The 27,920-nt window shown below is 44.2% G+C and overlaps 1 protein-coding gene across 1 annotated transcript; it reads right to left on the reverse strand.

The window, feature by feature from the left end:
- Positions 1–2,324: 2,324 nt before the first annotated feature.
- Positions 2,325–27,850, reverse strand: TMEM233 (transmembrane protein 233). Its single transcript, XM_077765930.1, has 2 exons — positions 27,665–27,850; positions 2,325–2,500 (listed from the first exon to the last, which is right to left on the reverse strand). The coding sequence occupies exons 1-2, from the start codon at positions 27,848–27,850 to the stop codon at positions 2,360–2,362; spliced, it is 327 nt and encodes a 108-aa protein (XP_077622056.1). The 3' UTR covers positions 2,325–2,359.
- Between the last annotated feature and the right edge of the window lie 70 nt (positions 27,851–27,920).

Below are 27,920 nucleotides of genomic sequence, written 5' to 3' on the forward strand. Positions count from 1 at the left end.
CTCACAGTTCGTGAGATTGAGGTCCACACCAGGCTCCGTGCAGAGCCTGCTTCAGATACTCTGTTTCCCTGTCTCTTTGCCCCTCCCCTGTTCACACTCAGTCTCTCTCTGTCTCTCTCTGTCTCAAAAATAAACAAACATTAAAAAAAAAAATAGCCGTCAGAGCCAGATTATCCCAGGTTAAACCCTGCCTTTATGTCTAACTAGCTGTGAGACATCAGGCAATTTATTTTTCTTCTCTGAGGCTCAGTTTTCTTATCTGCAAAGTGGGGATGATAATACCTACTTCATGAGGTGGCTGTGGGGGCTCAATAGGGATTAATTCATGTCAGAGCTTAGACAGTAGCTGGCCTGTGGTAAGTTCTATGCCAGTGTTGGGTGCTATTATTATAACTCAGCTCAACACTGATCTGGGCAGTATGTATTTTCACAAGTTCCCAGGAGTTAGGCCAAGACTTGGCCTTTTCCCCCTGGAACACTGTCCTTTGAAATTAGCTCATGAGTGCAAAGCCATGAGCTCTCTTTGGTAGCATCTGAGGTCCTCTCCCAGCCATGTTGATAACACCAGTAATAATAGGATTAGTAAATGGTTTGCATTTATATATACTTATTTATTTTGAGAAAGAATGAGAGAACAAGAGAAGGGGAGGAGCAGGGAGAGAGAGGGAAGAGAATCCCAAGCAGGCTCTGCACTGTTAGAGCCTGACACGGGGCTCGATCTCACGAACTGTGAGATCCTGACCTGAACCAAAACCAAGAGGTGGATGCTTAGCCAACTAAGCCACCCAAGTGGCCCAAATGGTTTGCATTTTTTGTGCACCAACTGAGGAACAGACACCATGCTACACACATGCCATGGATCATCTAATTAACCTTCACAATAGCTTTCTTACATGGGTACTCCTATAATCCCCATTTTACAGAAGAAGAAACTGAGGTTATGCATTTGGTTGACAGTCAGTCTCACAGTAGGTTAGTGGCAGAGGGGAAGGCTGTACCCAGGACGTCTGGTGCCAAGCCTGCACCATTAGCCCAGCACTCCACAGCCCCCTGCTCACACACAAGCACATTCTGCCTTCCTTCAAGGATAAAGTTGGGTGTGTTCACATCTCTTCTCTACCCATCTTCTTCATAGACCACCACCATCCATTTTCCACCTTGCAGGCAAGAAACTTCCTTTGATGAAAATTTTAGTGTCCCTTTCTCCTCTCTTTGGTCAGAGCTGTCTATTTTTTCCCCCTCTGTGACACTTTCTGTTTTCACATCTTCCCCTCCATCCAACTGCCTTGATTGTTCCTGGGTCCGGCTCATCTGATAGGAAGTTGACCTAATGTGACATACACTATCCTCTTAGCTGCCATGGTTGGGTTGGCCAATCTGGCAGGCTGACGGGTGTCTGTGTCCTCCCTCGCCCACCAGGTGAGCCTTTCCTGAAACCAAGTCAAAGAGGCTGACCTCAGCCTGAAGGACATGGCATGGGGCTAACCCGCTGCTCTGGGGGGAAGAGATAAATGGTTTCTCAGAGTCCTTATCTGCCTTGCCGGGAGTTACACAGTGAGGCAGAGATGGATCTGGGCTTGTCATTTCCAGATCTTCGTTGTCCATCACACGACCTTGGCCCCTGTCAGAGCTCTGATGGAAAGTGTCATCGATTCTAGCAGATGGAGCCCATCTCTGCTGGTTAGAGAAATCAGGATAAATTTGTCCAAATCCAGAGAGATCAGGAGCAGCATCCATCTCTTTGTGAGCTGAGAGAACGTCGGTAAAAAGTATGTGTAGCCCTTCTGCTCTTACAGTAAGAACAGTTGGCTAGTTGAGTCAAAGTCATGAAATCATTCAGCAGGTTAGGCAGAGGAAGGGACTGAGGCAGTGAAAATGCATGTGGGATTCACTGGTCGTCCTCTCTCCTCTCTCAGAGGTGGGGAAACTGTGGCCCATGGGCCAGATGCCAATTTTTGTAAATAAAGTTTTATTGAACACAGCCATGCTCATTCATTTGCATATTGTATACCGCTGCTTTTCTGCCCCAATGGCGGAGTTAAGTAGTCATGACTGAGATGGTGATAGAGGCTTACAGTATTTACCGTCTGGCCCTTTATAGGAAAAGTTTGTCGACCCCTGTTCTTGACAGAGCAGCTGGAAGATGGTGGAGCTTTGGCTAGCCTGGATGCTGAGTGATTGGGCAGAGGAGGGACTCTCCACAAAACTACGTGGCTTGTATAACACCAGTGAAATGAAAATGAAAACTCTTTTTATTTGGCATTGTTCGCTACTGGAACATAACCTAACCTGTCCTAACAGGTTCCAACAGGCATTCAGGAGAAAGCATTTCACATCTGGAAAGATTCAGAAAGCCTACTTACTTCCTTGTGAAGTGAACCGCACAAGAAATACCGATGATTAGAAGACCAATGATGATGGAGGCGACGGCCACCCACTTGGCATTCCTCCCGAGACGCCTGGATCCTTCGATGTCTCCATCGTTGTAGCTATTCAGAGACTGGAGGACACAAGGGAAAAGCTGGTGGTGACAGACAACCCACAAGGAAAGGCATGCGCTTCTCAGGCTGATCTGATCACCTCCTCCTCCTCCAGGAAGCCCTCCCTGGGCTGACTGATTTCCCCTTGCTGATTACTTTCATCTTGGTATTTACTATAGCACATTAAAATGATTGATTGGGCCTCTCCCATTATAGTATAAGTGCTCTGTGGGCAGGGACCACTATCTGTTGTTCAGCGGAGTGTACCAGTGCCCAGTGCCATATTTTGTCATGCAGAAGATGCTTGATAAATATTTGTATAATGAACAGGTATGCATGTCTCGTCCAGCAGAATGAAGTTTGCAAACTCTGGCCCATGGGCCAAGTCCAGCCTACCGTTGTTTTTTAAATGTTTAATTTTGAGAGAGAGAGAGCGAGCAGGGGTGGGGGGGGCAGAGAGAGAGGGAGAGACAGAATCTGAAGAAGGTTCTAGGCTCTGAACTGTCAGCACAGAGTCTGATGTGGGGCTTGAACTCATGTACTTTGAGATCTTGACCTGAGCCAAAGTCAGGTGCTTAACCGACTGAGTCACACATGCCCCCAGTTGGCTGTTTTTTATAAATGAAGTTTGTTGGGAACACAGCCACACTCATTTGTTTACTATTGTCTGTGGCTCCTTTAATCTACAACAGAGATGGGTAGTTGGATCAGAGGCCATACTTACTGTTTGGTCCATTACAGAAGAAGTTTGCCTTTTCTGCACTAGAAGTTCAATCCATGAGGTCAGTGAACCTCGACTGAACCGTTCACCTCTATCCCCAAGCCAAGCTGTCATTCAGCTGGTACCTACTCATACGGCTTTCCCGGCTGCTAAAATACCAAACGACTTCTGTCTGGCTGGTAAATAGCAACTACCCCTCCCCACCAGGACCCCCAGCCATCCCAGCGCCCACACCTCTGAATCCACAATCTAGCAACTTCAGGGTTACCAGTTGGCCCCACAGAACATTCTTTCTGATGGAATATTTTGTTGAATATTTGAATACTTGTTGAGTATCTTAAATACCTCCTTTGTTGCTAGTACTTTGAGCAGCGTCTGGTACATGGTAGGAGCTCAAGAAATAGGTACTGGCTGAGCAGGTAAGAGAAACAGATCTGTTTCCCTACAGAATGTGAGTTTGTTGGAGGGCAAAGTGGAGGTGCTCAAAGAAAGTTTGCTGCTGAGCTGATGGCCAGGGCAGCCAAACAGTCCTCTAATAAACCTCCTCATCATAACTCCCACTGCTGAGGATCCCCTCAAAAGTTCTGCTGCAGCTCAGTGAAGACTGGACATTGGTATTCATGAGTTAACAGACAGAGGTTGATCAGTGTGCTGAATGGTAGATTTCAGTAGGAACTTCTGTTCTTGATGCTGAAGTCACAGCACTTCAGTAATAGATTGCTCCTCTTCCTGTACTTTCAAGGCGGATTAAGCCCGTGTAGACAATTAAAAGCCAGAGAAACACCCAGAACCCTGAGCTTCCCGCTTCCAGAACCTTCCATTAATTCTTGGATTCTGACCACCTTAGCAACAAGCTGTGGGCCTCAGCAGTGAAGGGGGCTTTACTCACAGGACTCTGGTGTAAAGGGGAAGGCAGGAACCTGCAATGATATCCAGACCTTCCAGTAGCATGAGCATTGGAATTCGGAGTCCTGAATTCTGGAGTGCTCAGCCCTGAGTATTTATTGGAAACACCTGGCTAGTGATTTTTGTTTGTTTTATTATTAACACTATTCAATGTTTATTTATTTTTGAGAGAGCGAGAGAGAGAGAGAGAGAGAGAGCAGGGAAGGGGCAGAGAGAGAGAGGGAGACACAGAATCCGAAGCAGGCTCCAGGCTCTGAGCTGTCAGCATAGAGCCTGATGCGGGGCTTGAACCCACGAGTCGTGTGATCATGACCTGAGCTGAAATCAAGAGATGGACACTTAACTGACTGAGCCACCCAGGCACCCCAGGAACTTTGTTTTATAGTCTTTATGATCAAAGTCAATGTGTAGAATCTTAGACCTCTAAATTCTGAGCTCACAGTCCAGTTCATTTTTTAAAAAATTTTTATGTTTTTCTCAATCCAGTGTAAAATTACGCACATTCAACATTCTCTGAAAGTGATCATTATCCTATTGTGTTGCTTTGGAAAACCCTGTTTAAGATGCACTTAGTTATGGCAATGTACTTGTGTTGATGTAATCAGAGGAAAAATATAGGGTGATGCCTAAACTCCTGGCTGTTTGGATAAAAAAATCAGTTTCATGTTCTCCAGTGGGAAGAACAGCAAGCCTGTGGCACACTGAGGGGTATGTCTCTATCTGTGCATTGCCCACGACACAGGTGAGATAGAGGCTTCCTGAGCCGCTTGAGTTGTTTACTGCAGGTCAGCAGAGGCAGGCTGGTGACCCGGCTGAGGGGGATTTGGGTGCAAGCCACGAGTGAGTCTTGCTCAACCTTTATCACCTGCTGCCACTCTGCATCTTGTATGTTGCCCTCCTCTCTGCAAACCACCACCTTGCTGGGGCTCCTAAGGGAGATGCTGAGTTGTCTAGGAATGAGGCCATGGTTGGCTTGAAAGATGGATGAAAGCCTCTTTCAGTATCAGCTGCGGATTCACCTCCCCCTGCCCCCACCAGTCCCCACCATGAGTTCTCTTATGAATCCGTTTCCTCCTCTGGTCCTTGAAGAAGGGGCTGTCTATGGGCATATCTGCTGGATAAATGTTAGGATATGGAGAGATGAGTGTGGGAGCTTTAGAACTCCCAGATTTCACTCTGAAGGACCTCACTGGTTGGGAGTCTCAGGGTTCAAGGTGGAGATCTAACAATGGAGCAAGAAGGAATTAATTCCTCCCTCCCCCATTCACTGGCTATCATTCTTTGCCTCTCCCAATTTGGAATTGCATGCTAAGGGTCTCCTGGTAGACGCTACAGACTGAAGTCGTGGAGGTGGGTTGTAGAGAAAATGCACGGTTTATAATCTTTTTCTGAAAAGCTTGGAAAGCAAACTATCCCATCTGTTGTGGAAGAACTAGAAAGAAACAGAGGATGGCTTAGATATTTAACATTTATATGATCTTATTAGTTCTTTTACAGATTACAAATGTAATTTGTGAACATGGAAAGCATTCAAATGCTCCAGAAACACCCAGTAAATAGTAAGGTCTTCTCCTCATCCTGTTTCCCAGGGATAACCATTGTAGTCTGGTGCATTTGCTTCTAGATTCTGCCCTCTCTCCCCACCCATGAATAATATGAAGGGAAAGCTGACACTTTTTCTTGCTTCCATTATGACTAAGTACATTGTGTCTATCAGTCAAGATAAAGAAATAGCAATTTGTACCCTGAGATAAACCAAGAATACAGGGTCAGTCTGTTGAGCCTACATCCCTCCAATATTAAAACCTTGAGTATTTCCCATAAATCTTGGCAAAGACAACTTCATCTCCATCTTTTGTGATGTTGGTGTCCAAATGGAGGTCACTTCCTTTGTGGATATTGTAATTTCTTGAGAAAGGTACTATTTTGCTTTGTTTATTTGTTTATTTTAAAATCATGAACAGATTACTGTACAACTTTGTCACCTTGGCAATTTTGCACTTGTTTTCTTTAAATACCTGTGTTGTGCTTTTTATTGGGCTAGCTGGTCCTTCCTTGTGAAGGTGCACTCCCTTGCATTTCCAAGTGACTTTTTTCTTTTCAAAATGTTTTGGCCTCTGGGTCTTTCTTTGACAAAATCATAATGATAACAGGTAACACTGATTGAACATTTATATGTACCAGGCACTGTGTTAAATATTTTTCTAGGATTATCTCATTTGTCCTCATAACAGGTCTATGAGGTAGATGCTTTATTGTTTCCATATTACTGTTGGGAAAGTTGAGGCACAGAGACGTTAAAGGGATTTGTCCAGAGTCATATAGCTAGTTTGGTAAAGTGTGGATCTGTGTGTGTGTGTGTGTGAATGTTTGTTGGTCAAATGTAGTTCTTCTTCTTCTTTTTTTTTTTTTTTAACATTTATTCATTTTTGAAAGATACAGAGATAGAGCATGAGTGGGGGAGGGGCAGAGAGAGAAGGAGACGTAGAATCTGAAGCAGGCTCCAGGCTCCAAGCTACAACACAGAGCCTGATGTGGGGCTTGACCTCATGGACTGAAGGGAGATCATGACCTGAGCTGAAGTCAGACACTTAACTGACTGAGCTACCCGGGTGCCCCAAATGCAGTTCTTCTTGATGAATTTTATACTTCTATCGTTAGTCCAGTTTTCTACTAGTTTGTCTTTTTCTTATTGATTTGTGGGAACTTTTAATATATTGTATATCCACATTGAGCAATAGGGATATAATGGGAGCTACATATGTGATTTTAAATTTTCTAAGTCACCACATTAAAAAATAAAAATAAATTGGTGAAATCAGCTTTAATAATGTACATAAAAGTGTGTACACACACACACACACACACACACACTTAGAGTTTGTCTGTTTGTTTTCTCTTTATTCCAAAAATATGAATAGTGTTATACTATCCTATTCTGCAACTTGAATTTTTCCACTAATACAGGGTGTACACCTTTCCAAGCTCTTGTTTTCTTTCTCCAGGCAGGATTTAAAAATGGTGAGTTATATTGATGGACTTCCTACTGTTGGATCACCCTTGCATACTTGGGGGGAATATCTTAATTTGTCATGGCACTTGTTGTTTTTAGGTAACTTTTTGTTTTCAAGTAGCTTCAAATTTACAGGAAAAAAATGTCAGCATAGTTGTCTCATTCTTTTTAATGGTTTTGTCACTTACTTGGTGGCGTAGACATTTCAGTTACCTAAAGGCTGTTGCAATTACATAGTGTGCCTCAATAGACATCCTTATTCATAGAGTTTATACATGTTTGAGCCTTTCCTTAGGATGGATTCCTAGGAATGGAACTGCTGAATCAAAAAGTAGATGTGGTTACATTTGGAGAGAGTTAAATTGCCCTGCAAAAAGGCTAGACAAATTTACACTGCCACTAACAGGATTTAAGTGCCCTGTTCCCCACATCCTTGCCGACAGTTTATTATCAATCTTTTTTTTTTTAACCACTCTGATAGGTGAAAAAGAATCTCAAGATAACATTTCTTTGGTTTGATGGTGAGATAGAGCTATCTTTATGTCCTTCAGACCTCTGCTCAAATGTCGCCTTCTTAGAGAATCTTTCTAAGAACAGTATATTTAAAACTGTCTGTGGTGGGGCACCTGGGTGGCTCTGTCAGTTAGGTGCCCAACTCCTTGACTTGGGCTCAGGTCATGATCTCATGGTTTGTGAGTTCAGTCCCTGCATCAGGCCCTGTGCTGATGGTGCAGAGCCTGCTTGGATTCTCTCACTCTCTCTCAAAATAAATAAACTTAACAAAAAAAGGTTTAAAAAACCCTCTCTCTGGTGACCGATATAGTGCCTGAAACAAAGGAGATCAATAAATACTTGTTATATAGATGAATGTTTATTGACCACCTGTATTGCTTCTTGATGAATTTTATACTTCTATCCATTGTCCAGTGCTCTATTGGTTTGTCTTTTTCTTATTGCTCTGTGAGAACTTTTTATATAATTATAGATCACCACTGTGCAATAGAAACATAATGGGAGCCACATATGTAATTTAAAATTTTCTAGTAGCCACATTAAAAAAGTAAAAATAAATAGGTGAAATTAATAATATAAATTTGACTTAACCCGACAGGTCCAAAATAATATCATTAAAAGCTTTGGTACTCTGTATTTCAAATACTCTACAGTCACATGTGGCTAATGGCAACTGTACTGAATAGCATGGCAGATAATATGCCTTAACCTGTTACATATATTGCAAAATTTTCTCCTAGTTTCTCCCAGTCCATTTTTTCCCCCAAATTACAACTTCTACTTTGATATAGATTGAGACTCACAAGAAGTTGCAAACTATAGATAGTACCAGGAGTTCTCATAAAGGCTTCACCAAGCTTCTCCTAATGATGATATCCTACATAACCATAGTAATTTGTTAAAACCAGGAAACTGACATTGGCATGATACTATTAATCAGGTGTTTTTTGTTTGTTTTGTTTTGTTTTCACTATGTGTCTAGTTCTATGAAATTTTGCCTCCTGTAGATTGGAGTGTCCACACTCAAAGAAATTCTCTCATGTTACAGCCTTCCCCTGTGTCTGTGTCTTTTGTCTCCTAACTTGTATACATGGTGCTGGGTTGTTGCCCAGAGTTCCTTTCTGAGCTGTAGACCTCATAATTCCCTAAACCAACCACCCTTATTTTAAGGTGTTGGGTGGTAAGGTGTCATCTCTGTTCACCATGGAAATTATGTTGAAAAGAAGGATGTTTAGTTTCCTTCCAGTTTTTATTTTCCTCTGTGAGGCAAATGAAACCTTCTCAGGATGTAGAGCAAATGAGGCTCCATCACACATTTTATCGGGCACTCAAGAGTCCCTAGCAGGGCTTTTTCTCTTCTCTCCAAGATTGGGCTTATGCTGGCCAAACGGAATAGTCATTGCCAAACCTAAGGAGACCATCCAAGTCTCGGTCAGCTGCCTCGAGCCAGCAAAGGTCACACTTTGATAGAAATGTGGGCAAGTTCCTTTCTCCTTTAGTAAATACTAATGATGTCATGGTCACTGCATCAAGTTATTTCAAGCTTATTTACGCATCTCTTCCCTGGATAGACACCTAATACTCAAATACCCACAGAAGGAAAGTTGGTCAGGAACTAGAATTGAGGGGGACTGTTTCTAGGCCCAACTTCAAAAAAAAAACGGCAGCAGGGAGGGACCAGCAAGACTGTGGCATGAGGCCACGCAGCCAGCCAGGACTCCTGGCTGCCTGTCAGAAGGTTCAGGCAGCTCCTGGCCTCCACATTTGCAAGAAGGAGAGACTCCGTATAACTCCGTGAATTTTGCTAACTGGAGTTGAACACCAAGAGATCCAGTGTTCGAGACATTTGTGACACCTCACATCACATGGGGAACCTGCTCGACTATCCTGAGCCAGACAAATATGGAAAGTGCTTTGTCCTTTCCCTCTGCTCTTAGAGCAGAACTCTTGCCACATTCCCCATGATACCGGATGAGACGGCATCCCCTCTGGGGTGGCTGCTGGGTGGAGGCCTGAGATGCAACTCTTCAAAGTCACGCTTTTTAAATTCTCCTGTGTTGGTGGTTCCCAGCCCCCAGCTGACCTTAGAATTACCTGAAGGGACTTTACAACTTCTTATGCCCAAGCCCCCTCCCAGACCAATTGAATTAAGGTCTCTGGTGCTGGGACTCCAGCTTACTTTTTTGTAAGCTTCCCAGGTTATTCTAGGAAGAGTTGAGAACCACTCTTGTAGATGGACATCCATCCATCCATCAATCCATCCATCCATCCATCCATCCATTCAAGAGCTATTTGTTGAGCACCAACTGTATGCCAGATGGTGTTCCCTGCCGTCATGGAGCTCACATTCTCGTGAGGAATGAAAACAAGTAAACAGGCTAATAAACAAGATGATTACAGAATCTTACTGAGGCAAGAAAAATGGGGTGTAGGGAGGAGTTCTTGCTGAGGCGGGAGCAGGTAGCTGACATATGAAGATTTGAGAAGGGGCCCGGCCTGCAAAAAGAGGGTGGGGGAAGAAGGCTGGCAGGGAAAACAGCACGTGCAAAGGTTCAGGGGTAGGAAATAATTTTCTTGTTGAAGGTACTCAAGAAAACCCAGTGTGACTGAAATGTAAGTGTGAAGGAGGGAGGGGGAGACAGAGAAATAAGAAGTTGAAGGTAAACCAGGGGCTATGTTAGTTATACCAATAATGAATTGTGATAAAATAATAGTTAAAAATTCATGAGGCACGTATTTTGCACCAGGCTTTGGACTGACCATTTATGCCATCACATAATCGAATCTTCACAATGACCCTCATGGGGGTTAAAAATTGTACCCCTCCCCCCCATTTTACAGGTGAGAAAACTGGGACTCAGAGACAAGGAAGCAAATAATGTTTCCGTGTTCAAAGACAACTTTCCAAGGAGGCTACAAACCTACGCAGATGACCGTAAGTTAACCGACAAAACTCTTAACAATAACTATGCCATCATGTCCACAAGAACCTATGAGCTCTGTTCAATACACTGTTGATAACCCAGCTTCAGGTAGCTGACTTGATGCTAATTTAATAAAAACTTGGCCCCTGATATAAGAAAAAGAGGGCAAATATGTCTCTAATCTGTGCTCCTGATCTCCCTGTCAAAGATTTGTTCATTTTCTTTGTTCTCTTCTATGACCAAACGTGATCAGAAATTCCACATTCACCCTTCAACAAAATTAGCCCCTAAACACAAAATAATAACGATGGAAGACATTGTCAGTTGTTTGTTGGTTTATATTTTGTTTTCCTGGTCATTATGGATTAAATGAGTTAATACACGTGAAGTGCTTCGAGCAGGGCTTGAGAAATAGCCTGTCAGCCAGTAAGCATTAGCTATTACATTGATATTATTATTATTATGCCATATGTTGATTGACGAAGATGAAAACAAATGAGCTATTAAATCTATTTAATACGCTCTACATTTATCTAGTACGCTTTATATTCCCCTTGCCCAGTTGCTCTCTCGTAGGATTATGTCTACTGTTAAGAATAAAAGACCTCAGGGGTGCCTGGGTGGCTTAGCCGGTTACGCGTCCGACTTTCGCTTAGGTCATGATCTCGTGGTTCGTGGGTTTGAGCCCCGCGTCGGGCTCTGTGCTGACTGCCAGCTCAGAGCCTGGAGCCCATTTCAGAGTCTGTGACTCCCTCTCTCTCTGACCCTCCCTGCTCACGCTGTCTCTCTCTCTCCTAGAAAAAAAAAAAAGAATAAAAGACCTCAGTAAAAAGCAAGAGTCGTCTTCCCCCTTGGTAAGGCATAGAAGGCACATTTCTTTTATCTGAGACAGGTAAGCAGTGAAGCCCTGGCAGCCAGTGACACCACAGTGGGAAGTAGCTTTTCTGAAAAACTCTTAATGTCTGATAATGCCGTAAGAGAAGAGAGCATAAGTCACTTGTATGGGGGGATGGGATGGGAGTCCTGAGTGGCGTTGGCTGGAAACCAGTCTTTGGCTCCCCATTGCCCTGGGACAGGGCACATTCTTAATCATGGTCTTCTAAGCCCTTCAGGGTCTGACCTCTGCCTGCCTCACCAGCCCCATCTGGAACCTTCCTCCGTGCTCCCCACCTTTCTTTTTTCCGGCCCCCTGATCTTGGTCCTGGTCATTTCCTCTGCTGGGAGCCCTCCTCGCTTGACGTCTCCTGCAGCCAGTGACCGCCCATTCTTCCGGTCTCAGCTTTCATGTCTACTTCCTCAGGGCGGCCTTCTCAGGTCAGGTCACTCCGCTTCACTAGGTCCCCTGACCTACACGCTGACTCAGCCCTTGTCTGTTTCCTTCATGGCATCCTCTTTAAGCGACTCAGTTATTTCACTCTGTTGCTAATTGACTCACGGAGTGTTTGGCTCCATCATCTGATTGTGCGCTCCGTGAGGGCAGGCACCATGTCTCTTTTTACACATTATTTTTTTCCAGTGCCTGATGGAGGACTTGAAACTTAGTGTTTCCTTAACTCTCTTCAGTGAGGTTAGGTTGACAGAAAAGCAAACAAATAACACAAACAATGCAACCAAACACTGAAATGAGGCAGTTGGTCAACTTAAGTTTCTGACCAAGGCAGCCAGTCATTTTGGTACTGGCAGATCAGAGGGTAAACTGAGTCATCTAGCTTCTGTGTCAGAGTTCTGAAGGGTGTCCTTCAGCCTTAGAATAGCAGACATGGATTTGCTGTCTGAATGACCGGAATAAGGAATTTTTGGCTTGAGGTCGAGTGCTTATGAGGGAATTTCAGCTGCTTTCACTTCATAAGCCAGAGTCATTGACAGGTTTTCACTTAAATGGACCTCACAACCCTAGTACTTATATATGTGTATTGAATTGTGCTGTGCCTCGTTTTATTACAAACAATATTTATAATACATATTTGGATCTTTAATATGGTAGTAGCTGAACTAGAAGGGAAATAAGGCTTATAGGGATGGCTCTGAGTCTGTTCTCCTCATTTGTAAAATGGGGATAATAATGTCTACAGCACGGGCTGGTTGTGAGGCTTAATTGAGATAATGAGTGTGAAGGGCCCAGCATTACCTCATTTCATCTTGAAAACAATGTGGAGAGGTCTGTATTAACATTCCCATTGTATAGGTGGGAAAACCAAGGCTCAGAGGAGTTAGATGAAGGGGTGGGGCTAGGATTTGAACCTAGAAGTTGACTATAGAGCCTGAACCACAAGTGCCTCCCTTTAAATCTGTTGCCAGTTCTTGTAGAGATCTGTATTAACATTCCCATTGCATAGGTGGGGAAGCTGAGGCTCAGAGAAGTTAGATGAAGGGGTGGGGCTAGGATTCAAACCTAGGAGTTGAGTGTAGAGCCTGAACCACAAGTGTCTGCCTTTGAATCTGTCACCAGTTCTTGTCAGGGGGCTAAAGGAGAGAGACGCTACAAGAAAAAAAAAAAAAGTTGTTTCATTGAAAACTTTGCAACACACAGACTCCCTAACAAGGGTCACAAAGCAAGTGAAAGAAACAAGGGCCAGACAACCCACTACAGAGGAGACAGTACTGTAGATTACATATTGGATAAGGGACTTGTATCCAGAATATATAAAGAACTCTTACAACTCAACAATAGTAAACAAACAACTATTAAAACAACAGGGCACTGCCAATCTAAACCACAAGATTCCCAGGATGGTGACTTGAATGAAAAGACAGACAATGACAAGTTTTATTGAGGATGTGGAGACCCTGGAACCCTCCTGCATGAAAATGTAAAATGGCACAACTGCTTTGGAAACAGTCTGGCAGTTTCTCAGAGTTGACTTAGAGTTACCATGGGATTCCGCACTTCCACTCCTAAGTATATACTTCTCACCTAAGAGGAGTGAAGCCATGCAAACAAAAAAACTTGTCCATGAACGTTCATAGAGTGTTATTTATGAGAGCCAAAAACTGGAATTAACCTAGAAGTGAGTGGAGAAACATAATACGGTCGTATCATACAATGGAATATTACTTAGCTTTAAAAAGAAATACTGACACGTGCTAAAACATGGGTGAACCTTGAAAACATTATGCCAAGTGAAAGAAGACAGACATGAAAGATCATATAATGTATGATTCCATTTATTTTTATTATTTTAAAAAAGGTATTTATTTTGAAAGAGAGAGAGAGCACACAGGTGCGTGTGCACAGGAGGGGCGGGGGGGGGTGGGCAAAGAGGAGGGCTGAGAGAATCCCAAGCAGGCTCTGCATTGTCAGCCCAGAGCCTGACATGGGTTTGAACTCACGGACCGTGAGCTCATGACCTGAGCCAAAATCAAGAGTTGGACGCTTAACCGACTGAGCCACCCAGGCGCCCTTGTATGATTCCATTATACGAAATATCGAGAATAGGTAAATCCATAGATACGGAAAGTAGATTACTGGTTGCCAGGGGTTTGGGGAAAGAGGTATGACAGGTGATTGCCAATGGTTATGGGATTTCTTTGGGGGATGATGAAAATTTATTGGATTTAAATAGGGGTGATGATTGCACAACCTTGTGATAGAATAAAAATCACTTGAGTTTGAGTTGCATACTTTTTTTTTTTCTTAAGAAGCGAGGCCTAGTGATAAAGCTTTTGTATGTTGAAGGCTCCAGTGGACCAAATGGTGGAGGCCAGAGAAATTGGTAGTGTCAGACAAGAAATGATGTCAGGGCTTAGCAGCAGCCTGGGGATACATGACTGTTACCCCAGGGTAACACCGGAAGCAGCAGCCAGGCCTTGCAGGAGTTAACAGTTAGCACATTGCAGTTTTGTGTGTCAGTGTGAGAAACACCTCTTAGGAATACAGAGAGGAATTTTGTGGAGTAGACAGCAGGGAGGGCCAAGAGTCGTTGAAGCCTGGGCTATTGTTTGTCAGCTGTATTTGCACTCGGAGGCTATTACTGCCTAGGGAAACTGAGATCCAGACAAAAACAGATCTTGCTCCTTCAGTGATCAAATTAGTTCTGAGTGATTGTTCTAGTTTGGAATGAATTAAAGTAAAACTAAACCAAGAATTGGTCCTAAATGTGGGAGCAGGTTGAGGCCTGGGCAAAAGTAATGATCTGTGAAGAGCTCTTGTATGACACCCCACCGTATAACAGAAGCCCTAGCTCTCTATCTGGTGACCTGTTCTGGGATTCCTTCCTGGGGACGTTAGGTCCATTTAAAGTGGATGATGTAGATATCATAGCATATGACCCTGGAACACACCATGCCTTTTCTACCCCTGGGCCTTTGCACTTCCTGGTTCTTCCCATCACTGGCTTGTTTTCATCCTTCAGCCTTTGCCAACCACACTTTCTAAAGTACAATCTCTTCACCACCTGCTCCCACTAGTCCTTCTCTCTCATACTTCACTGTTTATTCTCTTCACAGCATTTACCACTCTCTGAAATGATCTTGTTTATGTGTTAACCTGTGTATGGCCTGTCTTCCCCCACTAAGACAAGTTCTTAGAGAGTCACGATCTTGACTGTCTCAATCAACAAGCAGGGGAAAGCTGTGCTTGTCCTGTGCTGCCCATAGAATATTGGGTGGGTCAGCCCAGTTTGGGGAGCACAGTGGATCACTTTGGCTATAGACCTGAAGACATACTCTGCAAACAGATCATCTATTTGTTTCCTGTGTCTTATTTCTTAACAAGTTCCGAACTCTTGGGGGAAGAAGAGAGGCTAATTCATTGACCCAACATGTAGGCTGCTTCTACTTACTGAGAAGCAGCTAGCTCACAGATGCCCCAAAGGTCAGCTGTATAAAGCTGACATTTATCTACAGGGTTACCATAATGTCTGGCACATAGTAAGTGTTCAAACATTGTTGAATGAGTGAATGAATGTGGGGGAATCCTGACTCCTTGCTTCCTACTCTTGAAAAATTGGCCAGAGGTTTCCCAAGTGCTGTGGTGTCTTCTTTGAGGGGACCAGGCGTACTCAAGTGACACTTCTTTGTGTTGGCTTAAAGCTCTCTTCCCTCATCTGAATTCCTTTTCCCAGCTTTTCTCTTTGAAACTCAGGGCTAAGTGCCACCCATCCAGCTTCCTACCATAGTGTCAGGGGCCAGGGACACCATAATGGCAAGAGAAGGCTAATGACCCAGGCTTTCTCTGTCTTTGGTCATACAGATGTCTATTTGCAATGCCCTCTGCCTCTTCCGTTTTCCTTCTTGTTGAAAATGGGCTTTGGACTTTGTAAAAAGCACAAGTGTGGAAGGGGCTTTTTGGGGGCTCATGGGATATTGAAGTATTGGAGGTATTTTTCCCAGTGCCCATTTACTTTTGTTGGTAGATACCTAGGAGAGTGTGTGGCGCAAGGGAAGACATTATGAGCCACATGTCCTTCAAAAGCATGAAGAACTTCCCTCAGGAGCATCAGGTGCCCTCTATGTGGTTGAGAGCTAGAACAAAAAAGAGGGCTTCGCTATGAAAAACAGTATGGCACTTGAAGTTTTTGTTATTGCTTAATCTATTGAGTTACCAATACCGAAGCCCAATTTTAGAACATGTTCCCTTTTCTTCAAGACACACCTTCTCTCTTTCAGGGCCATTCTCCTCTTCACCATGCCTCCATCTCTAGTATATATTCGGCCAGTGGGAAGTGAAGTTACCTCTCTTTCTCTGCCTCTCTCTCTTTGTGTATGTATCTCTCTCTCTACTGCTCTGTGTCTATGTCTCTGTCTCTCTCTTATACACACACATGCAGACTCACATACCTATATAGGCTTACGTCAATGCCTGAACATAGCCTCAGATACTTTTGTTTGGGTGTGAGAACTCTTTTCATATAGATCAGCATTGTCTTTAGATCCCAAGCTCTTGATAGCAAGCTCTGTCAAAACAGATTGGTAGATGTGGGCACTTTAGTAATAATGCCCGAGTTTTCAGATGACTTTTGGATTTCTCATCTAGAGTTTGCTTGCTCCTAAGCTTCTGTGCCTAAAGGTAGTGCTGGAAATTCAGAGATGGGGCTTGTGGATCACAAGGCACATTTCCTTGTCTTCACCCTTCATTCATTCATGCTTGTCTGTCTCCTTCTTGTGCTTCTGGGCTGTTTCTCTCCATAAATATCTTCAAGGACAAGTGAGACTTGTCCTTTTGACCGCCTATCATAAAAGCAAAAAGCTAGAGAGGAGTTCTGCCAGACTTGATTGAGAGTATTATATGATGCTTCTTTTATTGATAGGGCAAGTCTATTAAAAGGGAAAGCTTTCAGAACATCAAAGCTGTATTCCTATCAGAGAGCGAGGCATAGCCACCTGATTATAATGCTTCAAGAGGCTAAACTATAAACTCCATGGGGCAAGGACTTTCCTGTTTGATTTTGTTCCCTAGTGTCATCTTTCTTTCCTTTTAAAAAAAATTCCAGTATAATTAATATACAGTGTTATATTAGTTTCAGGTACAATATATCGGAGTGATTCAACAATTCCATGTATTACTTAGTGTTACCTTTCTGAGCCTTGCTTTCTCATGGATAAATGGGCAAACAGCTTTCTTGCATACCTTGCTGGGATTTTGCGAGGAAAAAGTGAAGTTATGTCTATATGAAAATGCTTTGAGAAGTAAAGACATATGGACAATATGATGATGATGATGACGATGGTGATACCACACTACCAAAATTATCCAGAACAAAGAACAAATGAAATTATCAGAAGAGGGACTTAAATATAGAAGGTTTCCTTCAGTTTGGGGGAATAGGACACATAAAGGAAACAGAAAGACGAATTTCCGAATTTAACCTATAGGAGAAAAGAGAATGAGGGAGGAAGAACACCAGCAAAAGTTTGACTAGGGAGACCCACTAAAAACACCTCTGTTGGAAGAAGGTGGGGAGAGGAGAGCCTACAAGGCAACATGTTAGGGATGGAACACTTGCATTATCAACAATGGCTCAGTCCATTCAGAGTGAGAACCTGTATCATTAAGAACAGTATTTCCCAAAGTGTGTCTTGTGGTGTATTAGCCTTAGGATCAGAGGATCCTGGGCAACATGGTTACTAAATGTCCCTGTTACACTGTCCCACTGAAGGACCGCAAGACACAGTGTTGGCCAGACGTTCTGAAAAACCCCAAAGAAAGGAAACAGTTTACGTTTGCTTAACTTAGCATTTGACCTCCCGATTTCCTAACCCCCTCCCCACCCCTTTTTTGGTAAAATTCGTTAACATTGGGCAGAACCAGTTGTCCAAGAAGCATATGGCTCTAGAAAGCCTGGCTTAATTCTTGAACTTGGAGGTTCAAGATATGAGCCTAACTCCAGCATAACTGGAAGTTTTCAGATATGTTCAAACTCATGCTTTGAAGGCATCACATTTCCAGATGAGTGGCTCCAAACTAAAGAACACCATCACGTGGGCTAGCAAGTTAGTAAGAGGGACCAGTTTCTAAATGTGGACCCATTGGTCTGCAGTGTGAGGATGCCAGTGAGCTCCAGACCAGCCAGAAAAGCTATTGTTGGGAACCACGCCTTGGCCAACATTTCATTGACTAATCGCATTAGCCTAGATCTCCTGGATATTTTTCAAAAAAGTTTTGGCAGAAATGCAGAACATAGCTCAGAAGGGAGGAGAATCATCACAGATAAAGGTAGGAACAAACTTAGGCCTCTGTAGCCATTCATTCATTCATTCATTCATTCATTCATTCATTCAGGTAATCTATGTTACTTATTGACCATGTGCTCTGCATTGTGCTAGGTGAGTTCAAGGGGCACACATACACAAATTGGCATGAAGAAATAAAGGTGCGCTGAGAGAAATCTATTCCGAGTATAGTGGGTACAACCTAGGGTGAAGGAGAAGGGCAATCAAAGAAGGCCTCGTTGAAGAGGTGATTTTCCAGCTGAGTTTCGAAAGAGAAGTAATAGCTACATTTTAACAAGATCCTCAAGTGGTTGAAATTTGAGAAGCTCTGTTCTGGGAGGTGGGTCCTCCTTCTTGGTCTCCCCTTGATGACTATTTGCAATTTTCCTCCAAAGTCATCATTAAAATTCATACATTGTTTAAGTCAGAAATAAATTGCTTATTAATTAATGACAAACTACACCTTAACCATGGCCTGTTTTGCTGACTCATTTAATAGCTGCTGTTGTTATCTGGGCAGTGTTTGAGGACTTAGGGAGATAAGTTCTGGTTGGAATTCTTTTTTTCCCCTTTTTTTCTTTAAAAAACAAAACTGTTATGGGGGTGCCTGGGTGGCTCAGTTGGTTAAGCATCTGACTTCAGCTCAGGTCATGATCTCCTAGTTCGTGAGTTCGAGCCCCATGTCGGGCTCTGTGCTGACAGCTCAGAGCCTGGAACCTGCTTTGGATTTTGTGACTCCCTCTCTCTCCGTGCTCCTCCCCTGCTCATGCTCATGCTCATGCTCTGTCTCTCTCTCTCGTTAAAATGAATAAACATTTAAAAAAAAACCTCTTAGGGAATTTTTTAAACATGAAACAAATCATGTTCCCATGACCCAGCTTCACAAACCATCCGTTAGTGGTCAATCTTGTTTTATCTGTATTTCCCATATTATGCTATGATGCAATCATTGTATCATTTTATCAGTAAATTAAAATGCTATTTAAAATGTATTTTCTTTTAGAGAGCCAAAAAAGTGTGTTCTCTTTTATAGGAACACACAGATTAACAGCTTGAAATAGATGTAGTCTGTACCTCCAGGAGCCTAGGACTGAAAGGACTCCAACAGCAGTTTAACTTCTAGATTCCCAAGTAACAAATGTCAGTGGCCACCCGCTGCCACATAGTAACCAGCAAAGCAGGGGCTGCTTGGCCGATGTGCTTGTCTGTAAAATCTGTATCTATAACCGAAATTTCTAATAATGCCGCGAGTCAAGTAAGGTCCTTACCATCTGGAACTGTTTTTAATACTCCTCTGAACTTCATGTGCAGGAATTCATAAGAAATAAATCACAAAGGTCCCTAATATTAATACCCCATTTCTCAGCTGACAATGGTGTGGTAAGGGCTAGAGAGGGTTGGGAGAAGCCGCACTCAGGGACCTAACAAGCTACAATATTTAGAGCTCCAATTTGAAAACAGTGTTAAATCTCCTGGGTCAACTGCCAGGACTGAGACCTGTTACTTCCAAGTTCTGCCTCGGTCTCTCTCTCTCATCCTCTCTCTCTCTCTCTCTCTCTCTCTCTCTCTCTCTCTCTCTCTCACACACACACACACACACACACACACACAATCTCCTCTCTAAATTTAATTGAAGTCCACTTGAAACATAGCTTTGATGGATGAGCAGTCCCTGGTGGAGACTGGGTCAGATGGAAAGAATAGTCAGTTTGGTTTGCCTTTCATCCTGTGGGTATTTACTTTCTCTTTGACCACAAACCTTGTCTTCAACAGCAGGTGTGGTCAGGCGTGGGGCAGCGCTATAGCTTACTCTGCCAGGCCACAACCAGATAATGGATTTTGACAGTGGCTTTCAGACCACCCATCCATTATCCTCTGCATCTTCTGCGGGTGGACAAGACCCACTGCCTTGTTATGAGGAGGACTTCTCTTTGCCTCTTTCCTGTGTTGGATCTTTTTTTGCTGGATCTTTCTCTTTCTGTCTTTCTCTTTATAGATTTACTGCTTTGTTTTGGGGGAGCACATCCTCCCATAGCTTTCTGAGACATGGCGTATGGGAGGTAGTTTTTGTTGTTTGGGTTTTTGGGGGTTCTTTTATTTATTTATTTATTTTAAAAAAATTTTAATGTTTTTTATTTATTTCTGAGAGAGACACACAGCGTGAGCAGAGGAGGATCAGAGAGAGAGAGAGACATAGAATCTGAAACAGGCTCCAGGCTCTGAGCTAGCTGTTAGCACAGAGCCCAACGTGGGTCTCGAACTCACAAACCGTGAGATCATGACCTGAGCTGAAGTCAGCCACCCAACCAACTGAGCCACCAAGGTGCCCCTCGGGGTTCTTGAATGTCTGAAAATATCTTTATTCTTTCCTTTGACTGATTATTTGGATGGGTCTAAATCAAGGTCGGAAATAATTTTCCTTGGGGATTTGGAAGTCATTGTTTCACTGTTTAAACATTGCTGAAAACATGGCATGCTTTTCCTTCTTATAGGTTTGTAGGATTGGAGAGAAATTAAGTATCTGAAATTTCACCATGATGTGCTTTGGTACACATACAATTTCATTCATTTTATTGGGTGGCAGGGGACTCTTCAAGTCTGGAAGCTCAAGCATTCAGTTCTGGAAATTTTTCCTGTAATCATTTATTTCATAATTTCCTCTCTTCAGTTTTCTTTGTTTGCTTTTGGAACTTTCTGATTAGATGTTGGATTTCTGGGAATGATTCTTAAATTTTCTTATATTTTCTTGACTCTTTTCATCTTTGGGGGAGAAAATATCGTTCCTCATTTTTTATTGTGGTAAAACATACATAATATAAAATTTACTCTATTAACTATTTTTAAGTGTACAGTTCAGTGACATTAAGTACATTCGCATTGTTAGGCAGACATCACCATCCATCCCCAGAACTTTCCCTGTCTTCCCAAATTGAGACTCTGTATCCATTAAACAGTGACTCCACATTCCTCTTTGTTTCTAGCCACTGACAACCACCATCTACTTTCTGTCTCTATGAATGTGACTACTCTATGTACCTCATATAAGTGGAATCATGCAATATTTGTCCTTTTATGGCTTGCTTATTTCACGTAGCATAGTGTCTTCAAGGGGTATATTGTAGCATGCATCAGAATTTCCTTTCTTCGAAAGGCCGAATAAATATTCCTTTGTATATGTATCCCACATTTTATTTGTCCATTCATCTGTTGGTGGACATTTAAGTTGCTTCCACATTTTCCATCTTTTTGATTTATATATTACTTCCTTGAGTTTATCTCAACTTTGACTTCTAATTCTTCTACTGTTTTTTTAATCCACCCTCATATTTTTAAGTCCCAAGATCTCTGTTTTGCTTCTCTGATTTATTTTTTTCCCAACCTATTCTTGTTTAGTGGTTACCACACAGTTTCTTATTTCTCTGAGGATGTCCATCATCTGTCCTTGAAGTTTTCTTGTGCCTCTTGCATTATTTATTTCCTAACACTTCATTTCTTCTGTAAACCACAGGTCTCTTAATTCAGAAGAATTGCTCCCATGTCCAATAATCTGTGACTGCCTGTTCATATTTGAAAGTGAGACACTGAAAAACTTCTTGGAAGTTTTGTGTTTGTGGATGGGGCTTGTCAACGGGTGGGTGGTCTGGGATGACTGGGTGGTGGTTTCATCATTTCTCTAGAGAACTTCTAATTGCTTGTGTCTGTAGGTTTTTTTTTTTCCCATTGGTATGGCCACATTCTTGAAGAGGAGTTTTCTGATCTCCTACCTGGATGCCAGGGTAGGGGTACTAAGTGGGGACAGGGGCTAGAGCCTTGTTCAGTGGTGTCTTAACTTTACCTTCAGCTGTGCCTGGTGTCTAGAGCCATTGTGTTTAACCTCACCAGAGAGCAAATCTCCCATCTTTTGTCAGGGTTGTTGAGGAAGGAGGTGCCTACTACATGGGCTGATACATGATCTCTGGTAGTAATGACTTCTTAAACAGACTTGCAAAGATTCCTCCTCTCTTTAGCCCTACTTTTTATTCCTACCTTCAGAAGTGATATCTTCAATGGGTGCCTCCAATTTATGAGTCTTTCTAGAGTTTTTTAGGGTACACTGACTTTATTCTTGTTGGCTTCTTCTTCTGCAGGATTCAGATTTCAGTGTTATCTACTCTGTAATGTCAGTCAATGCCCAGCTAGCCATTTTCCATGTTCCAAGATTTTGTCACCTCTTCATTTCTTCGTCTGTTCTCCTAATTTGTCCTTGGGTGTTTGTGCCCTTTTAAATCCACTTACTATCATTTTAAGTGGTTTTGGAAGGGAATGGAGAAAAGCGAGCATGTTTAATATTCCATGCTTAACCAATAGTCTTCCTTGTTTATTTGTATGCATTCCAGATTAGCATTAATATTGACTTTTAGGCTGCAACAATTATTTATTCCAGTGACATATCTTCTTGTCATTGCTTTTGTTCTTACTGAATTTTCTAGTGTCAATAAAAAGAGAAAAACTGCCACTGGAAAAGACAATGACTTGTATCCCTAAAATATACACACCATCATCTCCATCATCACCATCATCATCTGTCATCATCATCACTATCATCATCATGATCATCATGATCATCATCATTATCATCATTGATACTTACTGAATCCTAGCTGTGTTCTAGGCAGTGGGATAAAAACATTTAACTTTTATTATCCAGTCTTCACAGCAGTGCTTGAGTGGGTACTATTACAACTGCCATTTTACAGCGTTGGAAAACTAAGCCTCAGAAGGATTGAGTCAGTGGTATGAGATCTCAAATGTACCAAATGGCAGAAAAAGATTTGAACCTCAGTGGTTGGTATCTAGACAAGTTCTATAAGTGCGAGGGAAAAGCTCTGTTGAAAGTGGGTTATAAGTCCCCCAGTCAAATGTTGTTGGCTCTTTCATGTTCACACTTAGAGTGACCAGATTGGTTCAGCTGTGCAAATGACTATAGAATGTCCTCATCAAGAATGGAGGCTCAGCATGGATTCAACTCCAATCTCTTCAGCCAGGTAGCAAATTCCAGCAACACAGACAACAGACGGTGAACTCAACCTAAAATTGCCAACACTCCTGCAATTAGCCTGGAACCTTTCTTCTTCTACATCTAAGAGCACAGAAATGTTGCTGATCTTATTTACCACTTGATAGAGGTAAAAGAGTATATTGACATCGGGAATCGAGCATGGCACATAATAGATGCTTATTAGATGCAAATAAATATTTGTCACATAAACAGACATTCTTTCTCCAGAGTCAGAAGCCATATGGAAGTTATGGAGTTCCTTCTGGATGGAATAAACAAAGATAACCAGGGATGAATGGCAGCATGGGGAATGAGGCTTGAAAGCCAGCCTGTGCTCCACTTTCCAAGCCATATGCCCTGGTGCAGGGCTCCCTCTGTATGGAGAAGGGATGCCATTTTCAAATTGCTATGAACATGCCATTTGGGCTAGAAGTGGCCCAGGTTGGGGAGAAGTTCTTGAGGTATGTGTCCTTGAAATTGAGTACAAGTTAAGTGCACTTTCAACACAGAGAAGCCAAGATGTCTGTGTCTCTGCCCCTGGCAATGCTTTGACTCATCAGAGTTCCAATACAACAAGCCATGTTGTACGATTCTCACCTGTAGGGCACTGACTGCCTTGCAACTCTCAGGACTTCCCTACCTCCACATGGGGTGGTGGGAAAATCACAGATGCCCACACATAGCTTGAAGCACCTTCTTCTCAAATGTATATTTTTCAAAATAGTTTTATTATCCCCCAACATCTACTCTGCCTGGGTAATTTAGAGAAGGCTTCTCAGGCTCGGTTTAATACATAAAGAATCTCGAATGTTTTGAGATCACTAGTTCTTCCTACAGTTCTGGGAACTAGTTATTTTGAGGCTTATCAATATTTTCCTTACATTCATGTTCATATGACTTTGCATTACCTTTACCGTGTTTCTTGATTAGAGTGTTGTTGATATTTGGGGTCGGTCAGTTCTTCACTGGGCAACAGACTCGAGTGTTGCAGAACGTTGCTACTCTTAGCTCTTTCCACTATAGCCAGTAGTGCCCCAATCACTGTGATACCACAGATGTTCCCCAGCATTAAAAAAAAATTTTTTTTAATGTTTTACTTATTTCTGAGAGAGAGCGAGAGAGACAGCGTGAGGAGGGGAGGGTCAGAGAGAGAGGGAGATACAGAATCTGAAACAGGCTCCAAGCTCTGAGCTTGCTGTCAGCGCAGAGCCTGATGTGGGGCTCGAACCTACAAACCATGAGATCATGACCTGGGCCGATGTCAGACGCTTAACCTACTGAGCCACCCAGGTGCCCCTGCCCAGCATTTTTTAATGCTTCCATGGGGAATGGCATCACTCCCAGCAACAGTGCACCTGACTTTACCACAAACTATGGATCAGTCAGACTTGAAAATAGTCAGATGGAACCCCACAAGACACCCTAGGGAAAACATACCACTGGCAGAGTTGGTGTCCACTTCCGTCCTGCACACCCTTCCTCTTCCTCTTTATTCTTTGGGCTTTGGAGTCTTTATCATGAAATGTGTTGAGCCCAAATCCACACGGTTTCAATGGGAAAGCACCTTAGAGGGAGTGCGGTGGGGAGGGTGCGGGAAGCTCTTTTTAGAATTTGGGTTTCACTTATTTGATGTTCTATTTGGTTTCATGTGTGACATATGTTGTTTCCAGGCTCCAGATCTATCCATCTGTCTGAAAATTATTGCACATACCTAGCACAATACTGGGAGTTCAACATGCTTTCTCTTGTTCCGTCGTTATAACAGTTTTGCTCCAGTTAAAACGCTTTTCAAACTCCCATTTTCTTTCTTTTTTTATAAAAATTTTTAAATGTTTATTTTTGAGAGAGAGAGAGGCACACACACACAGAGTAAGAGCAGGGGAGGGGCAGAGAGAGAGGGAGACACAGAATCTGAAGCAGGCTCCAGGCTCTGAGCTGTCAGTACAGAGCCTGACGCGGGGCTCCAACTCATGAACCGTGAGACCTGAGCGAAAGTTAGATGCTTTTGATTGGGCCATCCAAGTGCACCTCAGATTCCCATTTTTCTAGATGAAGAAACCAAGGCTTTAAGAAGGTATGAAGTTTGCCCATAGTCAACTTTCCCAACTCCAGTGTCTGGTTTCTGGCATTAGATGGTGTCTTGCTATAAAACTATCAGAAACATCTTGAGAGAGAGGATTGGGCAAGGGGGGTCAGGAAAAGAGGTTTCCATTCAAAGCATGTACCAATCTTATCCCCCGGGACACACCGAGTGGCATCATTAGTGTCCAACCTGTCACCACCAGCTGGAGTGTTAGCTCATCTCGGATCAATGAAGGAAAAAGCCTTTGCAGGCAGTTTTATAATTGGCACTGGGAAAGGGGTGAACTGTCTGCGGATTCATTAATAAATCAGGATGGAGTGTGGGCACCAGTTCCAGCCAGAGTGTCTGCTGCTGCCTGGAGGATTTGGCTGCAGCATCCTCTCCAACTTCACTTGCAGAAAACCCAAGACCGGATATCTCTGGTGAGGAAGGAAGAGAGGAAACTGGCTGGCTGGTGCTAAGGAACCTGATATCACAGTTTTCCTGGCTCCAGTATGGGGCAGAAGGCAGCAGGATCCATTAACACCATTCATTCATTCATTCATTCACACATGCATTCATTTCATTCTGGCACCTGCAAGATTCTCTTCTGGGTGCTGAAGATACAGCAACAAAGGACACTGACAAATACTCCTACCCTCATAGGGCTTATACTCTAACAAGGGGGGCACAAACAGTAAGCACAGTAATAAGTAAAATAACATATCAGATGGAAGAGAAGAGGTTTGGGCAGAAAACAGCCAGGAAAGGGGAGTAGAGCTTGTAGGGATTTTGATTTTAAAAGGTGACATCCGAGTAAAGATCTAATATTAACGTCATGCTGGACGCTTGTTCCAAGCGTTTTATAATCATCTCATTAATACAGCAACGTCAAGAAATTATGGCTATATGGCTATGATTATTCCCATTTTACAAACAAAGAAGACGGAAGTTAAGAGAGATGCAATGATTTTCGGAGATCTTACAGCTTAGGTTGTGGGCGGAACTAGTATTTGAACCCAGGCATCGGAACTTCAGCGGAGGCGCACTAGGATGTTGGTGCAGACAGCGGACAAACCGGGTTTGGGAAAGAGCAGGTTGCGCGTGCAAATGAAATCCTCATGTGTCCCCACCAAGCGAATACGGCGCCACCCGTTGACAAGTGTGGCCGGACTTGCATGGGGGAAGGGGGCGATGGCCCTCGATCTTTCCTGGGATGAGTCCCACTCTCTCGGTCTGTGGCTGCGGAGTTGGGCGCCTAGCTGCAGGCGAGGGCGACCCGCGGGGGAGGGAGTTCGCTGCCACGGTTGCCCCGGGACAGTGCAGGTGGGAACCTCACCCCGCCGCCGCCACCCCTGGGCCAGCTGCTCCAGTCAATAAGGCGACGTCCTCCAGGACGCTGGCCGCCCTCCTGGTGGGTTCCTCCCGGGGCTGAAGGGGGCCGCGGAGCCGAGCTCTGGGAGGGCAGAACACCAGCAGCGTGTATTCGAGAGGTGCGGGCGGATCGGGAGGCGGACGCGCACCGGGCGCGGGCAGTCCCCAGCGCGTTCCCAGGGGCGCCCCGGGACAGCGCGGCGGAGGGGCGCCAGGGAGCCCTTGGGGGACGCGAAGAGGCGTAGATAGGGTCCGCGCGCCGCAAATTATGGGGCAGAAAGAGTAAAAGAGAGGCGATGGCGCCTGTCGCAGGTCAGAAGGGCACAGGGGGCATTCAAGAAAGGCCTGGAGACAGTGCAGGCCGCTGGAGAGAGGAGGCCAGGGGGGTGCCGGAGAGTGCCAAGGAGAGGAGGTGGCGTAGGAAGAAACAGGAAGGAACTGTTGTGCTGGATAGGGGGTGCTTAAGAAAGCATGGGACCTGGGTCAAGGAGAGGGCGTCGGAAATCGCTCGGGGATCCCCATCAAGACTGTATCCCCATAAAGACTGCCACGCGCTGGAGAGGGGGAGCCCCGAGCGCGGCAGGGAGCGGGCGGTAGGACCCGTGTGCTCAGAGTGGGGCCGCGGCGGGCGCACTTTGAGGTTCCAGAAAAGCAGGGTGAGAAGCGCCGCATCAGTCCCCAGCGTTGTCAAAGGAGACAGGGAAAGAAGCCCCCGTGTTGGAGAGAGTGCACCGTGGGCGCTGGAAGAACGTGGAAAGCCGGCCTGGGAGAGGCTGGGTCAGGGCTCTGAGCGCCCCAGGGAGCGCAGAGGAGGCACAGTGGTTGGTGGCGGAGTTCTGAGAGCGTGAGATAGAGGAGGCGCGGAGGGCGGAAAACCCGGGGTGCGCGTAAGGGAGCGGTGGAGAGCGCGGTGGGTCCCTAGTACCGGCGCGACGCCGCCCAGGCCTCTCCTCCCTGGTTGCTCCGGGTCCTAAGTCACTCACCATGATGGAGAAGACGAAAGCCACGATGTTGATGGGGTACGCGGGGCAAAAACACGAGACGATGGCGAGCCACAGGTAGTTCTTGGGCATGGGCACGTCCTCCTCGGTCTTGTCATCCTCGGTGTTGGCCTCGGTACCGCTGTCCAAAGCCCTCTTGAAGTCCGAGCTGGGGTCGTACTGAGACATGGGCGAGGCCGGCGACACAGGGAGGGCGGCGGAGCGCACGGTCGGCGTGGGCTGGGACTCTGGCCGCCGG

This window comes from Crocuta crocuta, unplaced genomic scaffold, assembly GCF_008692635.1.
Source record: "Crocuta crocuta isolate KB4526 unplaced genomic scaffold, BGI_CrCroc_1.0 scaffold339, whole genome shotgun sequence".
Taxonomy (NCBI): Eukaryota; Metazoa; Chordata; class Mammalia; order Carnivora; family Hyaenidae; genus Crocuta; species Crocuta crocuta.

What these genes read in the sequence shown, in the direction of transcription:
- TMEM233 (XM_077765930.1), bottom strand. Translation starts at nt 27,850, where the DNA reads ATGTCTCAGTACGACCCCAGCTCGGACTTCAAGAGGGCTTTGGACAGC. An exon ending in CTTTCGTCTTCTCCATCATG is followed by an intron (nt 2,501 to 27,664) that starts GTGAGTGACTTA and finishes TGTGTCCTCCAG; the next exon opens with TCTCTGAATAGCTACAACGA.